This window comes from Lolium rigidum, chromosome 2 (genome assembly GCF_022539505.1).
Source record: "Lolium rigidum isolate FL_2022 chromosome 2, APGP_CSIRO_Lrig_0.1, whole genome shotgun sequence".
Lineage (NCBI taxonomy): Eukaryota > Viridiplantae > Streptophyta > Magnoliopsida > Poales > Poaceae > Lolium > Lolium rigidum.
Window position 1 is genome coordinate 46,239,571 of NC_061509.1, and position 11,348 is coordinate 46,250,918.

At 47.8% G+C, this 11,348-nt stretch overlaps 1 protein-coding gene across 1 annotated transcript; it reads right to left on the reverse strand.

The window, feature by feature from the left end:
- Nucleotides 1–7,343: 7,343 nt before the first annotated feature.
- LOC124691696 (probable ATP synthase 24 kDa subunit, mitochondrial) lies at nt 7,344–11,104 on the reverse strand. The gene is made up of 7 exons (XM_047224968.1): nt 10,988–11,104; nt 10,293–10,395; nt 9,609–9,753; nt 8,884–8,994; nt 8,569–8,715; nt 7,935–8,057; nt 7,344–7,746 (listed from the first exon to the last, which is right to left on the reverse strand). Exons 1-7 carry the CDS (start codon nt 11,024–11,026, stop codon nt 7,683–7,685), a joined length of 732 nt encoding a protein of 243 aa, XP_047080924.1. The 5' UTR covers nt 11,027–11,104; the 3' UTR covers nt 7,344–7,682.
- Nucleotides 11,105–11,348: the final 244 nt, after the last annotated feature.

Sequence of the window (11,348 nt, forward strand, 5' to 3'; positions counted from 1 at the left end):
TAGAGGGGGCATCGTGAGCACCGGGGAGTTGCCGCCCTCGATGTGCTCGATGACGGCCTCGAGTGTCCGGCCCGGCGCGCCCCACCACCGTCGGCGGCCCGCGGCGTTGTTGCGCGCAGGCGGAGGCGGCGGGCCGTCGTAGGCCGCCAGCTCCCGCTCCCACCGCCGGAGGAAGTAGGAGTTCCACCGCGTGTAGTTGTCGGGGTGGTGGCGCGGGTCGGCGCGCTCCTCGTCGGTCATCGTCATCCTCGCCTCCTCGATGGCGACGTCGAGGGCATGGCCCCGCGGCGGCGGCGGGATTGGAACGCCGCCAGCACTTAGCCGCCAGCCGCCTCCGGGAGGCCTCGTGTCCGGCGGGCAGGGGTACCCCGCCTGGTGGAGGAGGTGCCCCTCCCACGCGTGGAGAGACCGGCGGGCGAAGCCGTTGTTGGCTGCGCCGTCGTCGTCGTAGAACGCCATCTTGAGAGTAGAGGGAGAATGGAGGGAGAGTGGAGCACGGGGTACGCCTCGCGGCGAGCGGACCGGCGTATATAGGCGTGGCTGGCGCGGGGATTAAATGCCGCGTGGATCGCGGCGAGCTGACCGGTGGCAGCCTTTAGTGCGCGCGGAAGACGATGCGTGCGCGGAAGACGAAGACATTAACTCGCCGCGTGGCCGGCGAATGCATGCCGGCGGCAGGCTTTTACAGCGCGCGGAAGACGACGACATTAACCCGCCGCGTGGCCGGCGAATGCAGACCGGCGGCAGGCTTTTACAGCGCGCGGAAGACGATGCGATGAGGACGACGATCGGTTTCTCTCGCCGACAAGTTGGGGCCACCAGACGCGCGGGCCGGGGGGGGGCGTGGGATCGCCGGATGAATTTAGGCCCAAATCCGGACGAAAACGAGGAACCGGGGGCGCGACTGGGCCGAATTTCGCCGTCCGGATGGAAAAAACGCTCGCCGGGGGCCTGTTCGGGGGGACGATTGGAGATGCTCTAAGGGTCGGAGGATTCCTCCACTTGGGGCTGGTTTACATTCCCCCCTTTTTGGGGCACCGTCCTCGCCCTCTTCGCTCCGCTGTCCTGCCCCTGCATCTCTGTATCACGGTTTTGCCAAGCATCAGAGAAGGAAGTTAGTGGATACATTCACTCCATGATCCTAGCTAGTCTCATAATATTGAAAAGATCAAAATCAAACTACTGGAAGTGTTGCATTGCATGGCCATCATTTTCTATACGAAAAAGAGGAACTGGTAACTGAAGGAAACAGAGTTGCAGATGTAAGAATCCACGAGCGCATAAGTAGTAGGCAGAACTCATCGACCGTAAGAAGATGATGAGTAACTTGGGTAGTACAAGAAATGTACCCCATGATTGAGTGAACCAGAGATGTAAAATACCAAAGGAAATATGTCGGTAGGATTTAGGAAGAGCCACATTGCTCACCTGCGCGCGCGTTGCTTAGCTTCAGCCCCGAGTGCTAGAGGTGTAGACTACACTGGGAGAGGATGCTTTGGAACCTCGCCTTCGAGAACCCAGCTGGGGATCTTTATAGAGTAGAGGAGGCGAGATAGATAGAGAGGGTCATGGCTGATCAGGTAGCAAGAAAGTTACACGTGTATGCTATTTGTACGCGTAGCCATGACCGAGGGATAGGTAGAGTGAGACGTAGGAGCAGCTGCTCGGTTCAGTAGGAAATGGGTGTTGTCATGTCAATCACTTAAAAGACTCAAGAGCAGCTGGTGAGCCCTCCGCTCGCTTCAGTAGGAAATGGGCGACACCTGGAGCATGCATGGGCTTCGTGTTCGTGGTACCTGCATGCACTCGATCTGCTGTCACTCTTCTGTCTCCGCCGCGTGTACGTGTGACCTGTGCTCCGCCCTGCCACTTGTGTTGATCGAATGTGAGAGCATCTTCACTCCCCCATCTCTATAGCCCAAAATGAAAATAGGAGCATCGGTGCCAACTTCCCAGTAATTTGTTTTCAGGCAGCGGCGCGAAGTATCATCCGACGTCCCCAAATCGAAACCAATCCGGCGGAAGGCTATGGGGGATGCCGGATGGCGTTAAAAGCGGGGGCCAGCCTCCGTCGGTGAGACAGGGGCTAGTTTCTCCCTAAAAAAATTATCTTCCTCGTCATTATTGACGCCATATCACACCGTTCCTCTCCTCCCTCGGTACCAATTTCCGTCATTTCCCCTACACAAGCCTTCGCCTTGCTCCACCGTCCAACCACGACATCGAGGAAGTACGTCGCTCCGCGCACGTCGGCGCCGGACGCCCTCGCCCCCAAGCCTGCTCCCGCAAAGAAGAGGGTGGTGCGGACCGACAAGGAGCGGACGGAGGGGATGAGTGGAAGGAGGACCTGGCGATCATGCTCGTCGACACCAGCGGCATGGACGACGACGTCAAGGCATGGTGCGCCGAAAAGCGCGCCACGATCCTAGCCGACAGTCAAGCTCCACCCGCTCCCCAATCCAACACCGTGACTCCTTCGACGGATACTACTCCACAGGGCACAGACGCTTCCCCGTCGACTGCCACACCGCCATCGCCGACCGCTAAACCACCAACGCCGACCATCGTCCCCGATTCTCTGGTGGAGGAAATCGCTCTCTGATTCCCGCAGCTATGTAATGTCGGCCGGCCTGCGTGCCCCCCTTTTTTTTGGTTTGCTAGACATTGATATGCTGTGATTTGTGACGATGTGTTCGTCGAGACTTGCGATTTGCGACGATGTGTTCGTCGAGACATTGATCGTTTTATGAGCGCGAAACCTATTTTATCAACGATTCATTCCTATGTTTTTAAGTTTGAAATTTGGGGGTGTGCATTTGGAGGATGCGGCTAGGCGCCGGTGCACAGTTTGGTCGGCAGCTGGATGTGGGCGTGCTCGCTCGGTGAGTCATCTCTTAGAGCATCATCTCGAGATGATGAAGATGTAGATGTAAAATAATCGCCATTTGCAACATATTGGAGAAAAAACGGCTTCTGCAGGACGAAGTGTCCAATTATATACCCAGGACCTTTAGTCCTGATTGGTGATACCAACCGAGACTAAAGGGTCTAATATTCCGGTTGGAGCCTCCAACCGGGACTAAAGATCCAACCTTTAGTCTCAGTTGGTGATACGAACCTAGACTAAATGTAGTTTTCGGCCGCCGCTTCGTCCGCCCGTGCAAAAGGACCTTTAGTCCCGGTTGTAGGTACCAACCGGAATAAAAGGTCCTTTTTCTGAGATTTTCAATTTTCCTCCTTTTCACATTTTGCAAAGTGTTAGTATATGAATTAAAAAAAACTATTGCATAATTTAAAATCTGGCGAAACATTAAACATGAAAATCATTTCAATTTAGAAAAATAATTCAAAATAATTTTATGTTTTCTAAAATAAATGTTCTAACTAGCCAAAATATTAACCTTTTTGCCATTTTCAATTAAAATGCATTAAGTCATATGTTTTGTATAATTTAAAATATGGCAAAACTTTAAACATGAAAATATTTTAATTGAATGCAGGAAGTTGAAGACCGACACATGCTAGATTAATCTCATTAGTAAGTTTTCTCCTTGAGTAATGATCTGAGAACAGATAAAAATATGAAAGAGAGACACTTAAGCCCCTCATTGTTAAGAATTCACATAGTATATCCTGAGCAGATGACAGGAACTGAAGAGCCACAGATACTGTTTGAACATGGCAGAGAAAAGGCCAGATGTGTTACTCTGTAGCCAAAAAGCTTCGGAATAGCAGGAAAGTACTTCACATAGTATATCCTGAGCAGATGACATGAACTGAAGAGCCACATATAATGTTTGAACATGGCAGAGAAAAGTCCAGATGTGTTACTCTCCTAACTATGCTTGAATGTTATCTATGTTTTGTGTTGGATGCTATTAGCGTGCATCATTTGTGACCATCCTTCCATTGAACTTATCAGTGATCTTCTAAATTTGGATTTTTTGTGCCATCTAACAAAACTGTCGGTGGGATAAGGCATGTAGTGCACGACGTCCTATCGGAAGAACCAACAGGGACTAAAGAGGTTTTCGACAGGCCAACCTTTAGTCCCTTTTGATGGGTGCAACCAGGACTAAAGGGTTTTTCGGCAGGTCAACCTTTAGTCCCGTTTGGTGGATGCAACCGGGACTAAAGGTGGATTTTTAGTGTCATCTAGAAAAAAATTCGGTGGGACAAGGACGCGTGGGTGGACACTCTGCTCAGCGAGATAAGGCATGTAGCGCACGACGTCCTGTCGGGGGAACAAGACGAAGGAGGAATCGGCGCGGGGCCTATAAAAGGAGTGTCGCTAATCACAAGAAGCTCAACAAGCCAACCAAAAGGTAGGGAGATCTTCGTCCCCATGGCCGGGGGAAAGGGATGGGAAATCTTCCGTGGTGGAGCTTCTCGAAGATGTCGTTGGTGTACACTCCCTAGGACATCTTCGGAAGTTCCGCCTCGGAAAAAATTTCCCGCAAGCCCGTGAAAGCCTCCATCTCCTCTAACAATATTGGGGAATCTCCCTATGGTACGTCACAACCTCTATATAACTATCAAAAACAAGCCAACCATCTCCGGTGTTAATATCTTACATCTTCGAGGAAAGGGTTGAGAAATCTCCCGTGGCGAAACCTCTCGAAGATGTCGTTGGTGCACACACCCTAGGACATCTTCGGAAGTTCCGCCTCGGGAAAATTTCCCCGCAAGCTCGTAAAAGCCTAACCAGGAAGGTAGGGAGCTTCGTCCCCATGGCCGGAGGAAAGGGTTGGGAAATCTCTCGTGGCGGATCCATCTCCATTGTTGGTCTATTCCTCACACTAGAGGTGTTGTCATGTCAGTCAAGTCGTCAACTGGAAAACGGAGCGTGGGCTTGGTTAATGTTTGAATAGTTATATTAATTATTTTACAAATCAGAAAATGGTTTTGGATTGCTTCCCCAAACGGGACTAAAGGTGCTCGTGGCCTAACGCACCCACCGCAACTTCTTTAGTCCCGGTTGTTTGTTGCACACACCAACCAGGACTAAAGGTTGCACACACGTCCTTATCGTTCCCGCCCTTTTCAACGCTTCCCGCCTACATCTTCCCGCCCTTTGCACCGCTTCCCGCCATTGTTGCCGCTATATATGTAGGCGGGGAGTGGTGGAAGGGCCACATCTCATACCCTAGTCCCACAGATTTCCCTCTCACACTTCTCATCCATGGCGTCTGGTGATGTTGCCCTCAACCACGCGGAGGCGGAGGCGGAGGCGCTCAGCGCCTCCAACTACCCCTGCCCGCCGGGGTTCCTATGCCCCCCGGGCAGGAGCCTGAGCGCCGGAGGCGTACCGGTCTCCCCGGCCCCCAAGGTGCAGCTCGGTGTGCAGCCATCACCCACCACTACTACGTCGAGCTCACCCCCGAGCAACGCATGGACCGCCGATGGGATCCCGACAACGCTGCCTCCTTGGGAAGTAGATAAGGAGAAAAACCCTAGCCATCCTTGGGGGCTAGAACTAAGAGAGCAAGAGCAAGCAAGAATGTGGCTGCTGCTGTGAGAGGGTGAGAGAACACACTAGAACACCACAACCAAGTGAGAAGAGAGGAAGAAGAAGGAGAGGTGTTTTTGTCCAGATTTCTGAGATTCTACTTGTGTGTGGTCTTGTGTTTGTTTTTCCACTGCATCTATTGGTTGAAGCTATTTTTAAGATTTATCTAACCTTTCACATAGGCATAGTAGGGGTGGTTGCGTCACCTGCCCCTACATAGGGAAGGAAGTTGTAACTTGTAACAGCCAAGAGGTTTAATCCTTGATAAGGCATCTCATCTCAGATTCCAAATGTGTGCGCATCTGTGAAAAAAGAAAAGCTTCTCCGCGAATCAATGGCTTAGTTGTAACAACCAAGGGGTTCAATCCTTGCTAGGGTAGCAAATGTCAGTTTCCACATGGCGTATGCGTGTGTTCTCAATGGCGTTCTCCCACTGACTTGCTAAGGAAGAGCCTAGTTGGGGAAAAAGCTATTTCGAGAATCAATTGCGTATGCAGCAGAATCTCCAGCCCTTGTTCACTCCATATAAGGGGAGGCACTGGCATCGTGCAGCCGACGAGCCAAACATTTGTCACATGCAGTAAGAAGAGAGTGGAAGTCTGGCGATCTCATCTTTTCTGGTATGATGATCGCTCATCTGCATTTCACTTCTCAGTTTCTTTTCATCTCACTTTTATTGATTCATTTGTCTCTGGCTGCGCAGCAGGGACAGCGAGAAGAAGAACCGATGGAGGGAAAGAAGAAGAGACTGGTGGCCGCCGCCGTCTGCGTGCTCGTCATCCTGCTGTCGGCCAAGCAGCAGCGTGTCCTGCCGGTGGCCGACGCCGCGTCGGCGTTCTGCCATTGCTACGCCAGCTGCTACCCGGACTGCAGGGCCAACCACGGCCGGGCGTTCTGCAAGGTGTCCTGCGGCTGGCTGTGCGTCGCCGGCGACCAGGCCGGGGGCGGGTGCCCGGGGGTCTGCCAGCAGGCCTCGCTCTGCGGCACCGTCGTCGCCGCCGATGGTGATGGCTGTGAGCTAGGTGCTGCTGATGCCGCGGCGGCCTGTGAGGAGGATTGTGCCAAGTACTGGAAGGCCAAGCACGGCTGAGTGATCATAAGAGCGATAGAGAAATAAATTGGGGTCTGGACTCTGGAGGCTGCATGTGTGGTTGATGATGATGGTGTATTGTGGTTTGTGATTTATTAAATTGGTAGGATCGTAAGAGTGCTGGAGAAATAAATTGGTTTGTTTTCACTTCGTTCAGTGAAATTTACTCGTTGTTTTTTCCTTTTTGCAAAGTACCATTGAGATCAATGTCAGTTCACCGTTTGACTCTGTTCGTTAGCCCTTCCGTATTCAGGGCATATTTTTACGTTTACTTGCGTGGAAAACAGCAAAGGATGGGTACACGAATCACTTGGAATATCAAGGTAGAAACTGTACTCTTCTTCAAACTACTAGGATTTATTTCAAATTACTTGATCCAAAGGGCAAATGGAGTGTATTTCGTCAACACCATGATCTACTTTAAACCAAAAAAACTAGCCCCCGTTCTATCATTTTAGGAATCAGATAAGTGCCATACATATCAAACAACATAAAGCATAATGTCCCTATATGGAAACACAATGACAATCATTATTAATCTTTTAAGTAACATTGCGTACCGTCACATCCTACTCAATGGAACAGCATAGAAAAACAGAGCCTGGGAATTGGTAATGGACAGTAACCAGCTGTGAGAACGTCATACAATTCTGGGTCTCACGTGTTAATATTAATGTGAATCAAAAGTGCATTTATAAACCATCGCAAGAGCAGCACCAGGCACATAACCTAGAGAGCGCAAAATAGCAGATGACAATGGAGCATCCCATACAATTTATAAGGTGTGTCTACTACATACAACAGCAGCAGCACGCACATATTCAGCAAAGTGCAACAATTCAGCAACAGCTTGAAGTTCACGTTGCAAGCCTAAGAAGAAACGGAACTCTCAACGCCAGAAGGTAACCAAGTAACTCAACTCAATGGTTGGCTGTCATTGTATTTTCAGTACAGTTTTATTACAGAAAAGCAACAATAAATCCATTAGGTGTGGCCTGCAGCATCGGCTGTCGCTTGAAAAGAAAAAAATCACAGATTCGGTCGGCATTTGCAAACACCGTGCAGATTATCATCAGTCAGGACCTACAGGAAGTTTCTAATGTCCAACTTCCTGACATCAGGCATCACCTCGTCCTTAAACTCCTCCCTGGAGGCAAATCTTGTCAGTGAGTTGCTATCTTATAATAGAAGGATACAAAAACTATAAATTTCATGAAACTTTGTGATATCAAGCTGGATGAGCAGACTACATTATGTTGAAACTTGGCAGCAGCTTACTTGAATGATTTGAGGTATAATCCAAGAAATAATGATGTATTAGTTAAATAAGCATACCTCTTTAGTTGACCCTCCATGGCTTCAACACATTCCTTCTTAAGTTCTGACAGCTCACTTTTAGCAATTTCCATTTCAAGTTCTTCCTCGATCTTGGGAAGATCCTCCTTTCGAATGCCAAGCCTATTTCAAGTTCCAGAAGTTAAGAGAACCAAAATGTAAACACACGTTACTCCAACTAAAAATGGTAATAATAATATAAAACATGTCTAGCATGGACTAAACAGTACTAAATCTGCATCTGTTGCGATGGATCCAGACCACCAACCGTAAGGAACAATATACAGTTGGCCATGCATTCTTTATAAAAAAATTGTAGCATGAAAACTAATGCAAATCAACCATAGGACTTATGCATTCTTTTTCCCAAGGGAAACCAGAAATGATATCTCATTCAATATCTGGGTTAAAAGTTAATAAAATGCAAATGATCCATATTCAGCGGTCAGCAAAGATGCATCTATATGAAACTATCAATGATATATCTTGCAACTGAAACAAAATTGACACTATCAAGATCAGAGATTCAGTGGTCAGCAAAGATTCATCCATATGAAACTATCAATGATATATCTTGCAACTGAAACAAAATTGACACCATCAAGTTCAGAGGAAGATACACATATTTACGTACTTTTTGTTAATCTTATCAAACTCAGCAACAAGGAGAGCCATGTTCTTCTTGTCGCTCCTCAGAAGTGGCTTCTTAATGTCTTTTTCAACCTTCTCCAGAGCTTCCATCATTAAAGCCTCAATACCAATTTCATCTATAAGCCCACTCCTTTATCACAGAAAAGAAATGTTTATATAAGAAATTAATTGCAAAAAAAATGCAATGCCAACAAATGTTCATAAGAAAGAATAGTAAGCATTTTTTTTACATGTTTCTATGTACTCAAACAATGACCATTCGGAAAAAAACAGGCTATTGATTAGGTAACCGCCATACTTTTTCCTGATCTCCTGCAGGGTATTCAAGTACGTCCTTGCATCAGGGATGTCCTTCGTGAAAGTCTCGATAGTATATTTAATTCTCTGAGAATCAGAAAGAAGACCTGCCCTGCATTTAGATAATGGTGGCATAATAGGTGATCAGGTCACTGACAACAATCTCGAATGTGAGATTAACTAAGAAAAATTTAGCAGAGAAGTGCATGCTTGCTTGTGGTGCTACATTCATACAGAACTCCTTTTACAGATGGCTATGTCCCAGCAAGTTAATTCCAAAAAGAAGTCTTATCAACACGCATTAAAATGTGTACGTAAAACTTCTTTAGTTTGCGAGAAATAGATCTTACACCCTGAAAAATGGTATCTTTGCAAGATTATCAGCAAGTAATATAAACCTTGAATCTTTTATCATCATACTGATATTGTAATCTTGCACTATAGGGTTTGAAGAATCAATGGTTAAAAAAAAAAAGAGATACACATTAAGATTCGTATTCATACAGAACTTGGGCAAGATTGTATCCAACAAATTGTTCTTCAGGACCCTAATAAGCACTCTTGATTGGTATACGGTATCAACTCTTAGTACTTAATGATGAAATTTCCTATCCACGTTTACTAGCACCTAAACATTGCGCAGCAGAACACAAAAATGAAGACAACAGGAAAGTGAGACGTTTAGTCATGAATACATGCAGTACAAAAGCCCATAAGTTTTCTTACTTGTCTCGTACAGTCCTCATGACTTGGGCATAACCAGCAACTGCTGTTGGGTCATCTGGATCAATCGTGATCTTCTCCTTCTTAAGGACACTAAGTGCTGTCTCGAACTTCTTCTTTACCTCAAAGAATATGCCTTTCAATAGGTCTATACAGCATGGAAATAAAGGGATTAGGATTAAATCTAGCAAGAGCAGAAGAGCAGTACTGAGACTACAATCTTCATAAAGCAAGAACATAAATGATAAACTGACAAACTAACGGAAATTCAAAATGAAAGCGTATTTTGCATGTTCATGGAAAGGGGAAGCACTCATTGATCCGTCATAAAGGTATAGCTTAGCCATAGGAGATATACTGAATAGACCAAAGTTAACTCCAAAAGAGAGCCACTAGGTTCTATTATGCAGCAGCAGAGTCAGCAGTTCACTAATTAAATAGTTCAACAAGCCAGGAAAGAGTAGAGATTACAAAATTTCTGAAGCTTGTATGAAAATATCGCACCAAAAGGGTTCCAGATTAGAACGGTTGTAAATTATAATTTGACAGTTTTCCAGAACTAACAGTACTATACAAGGCACGGAATCATAAACACTCATTAGCAACTAAACTCCAGAACTAACACTACTACACAGTACGGAGTTGTGCTAATCTCATACAAAAGCAGAGTAACATTAAGTTGCATACCATCTCCGCTGACAGGAGGGCGGTCAGCTGGAGCTGCCTCCTTGGCATACGAGCGTAGTTGAGAGACGCCTCCATTGGCCAAAGCAGCTTGGGCAGAATAGAGCTACAAGAACATTTAATCAACAAGCTGATCAGCAGTCACACGACGTAAATTTGATAGGCATCAAAAACGAAACGCCCTGAAATAGCTCCATACCGAAACTTCACAGACTATTCCTAGGCAGAATTAGCAAAACGTGTGCCAGAATAAGTTGACTGCATTATTTACGACCTCAAATTTGACGGTAAAGCTGTGACAACATTTCAGCGCAGGAGATACACGGCTTGGAAAACAGGAAAATATGGACACTGAGATATGGCGAAATTGGGGCTGAGAGATCTGGGCTGGAGTTGTCGGGAAACAAGCTATTTCCCTGGTCTACCCCCTCCCGATCTCCGAGCATATTCCCTGCTCACGGAGCCGCTCCCACTGATCCCAACCCAATCGATCCGACAACCGCGACCGAATCAGAGCGCAGCGTACTCGGAGACCCATCACCACCCTCGGCCTCCGAATCCGGCAACACAGCACCACGATCCACGACTTGATAAAACAAACATCAACGGAGCGACCGAGATCCTGCGCGGACGGCCCAGCGGCGGGCCGCGCGTGATCCGGACCAGATCTAACGGGGAGCTAGGATGGGCGGGCGAACCTGACGGGAGCGGGAGACGAGGCGAGCGGCGAGCGCCATGGCTGGTGCGGTGAGGAGAGCTCGGAGGTGAAATGGAGGCGGACGCCTTGCGCTTTGTGCGACTTGTGGAACCTCTCTCCACCGTCCGATCTCGCACGGGGCTCGCGCGTGGCGCTCGGATCTTAAAGCGCTCCCGGGTGCGTGGGTCCAGCGTCTTGCACTGTGGGCCGCGAGCATATTCCATCCGTGGGCTTGACCCAACCTACCTCGCCTTCTCCTATTTCTCTAACCTTTTTTTTTAACAGGGTAGGGTCCAAAGACCCTAGAAGCTGCTAGTATTAAATAGGCGGTGGGTATAAATTGCAGAAAAATCCCTACAGTT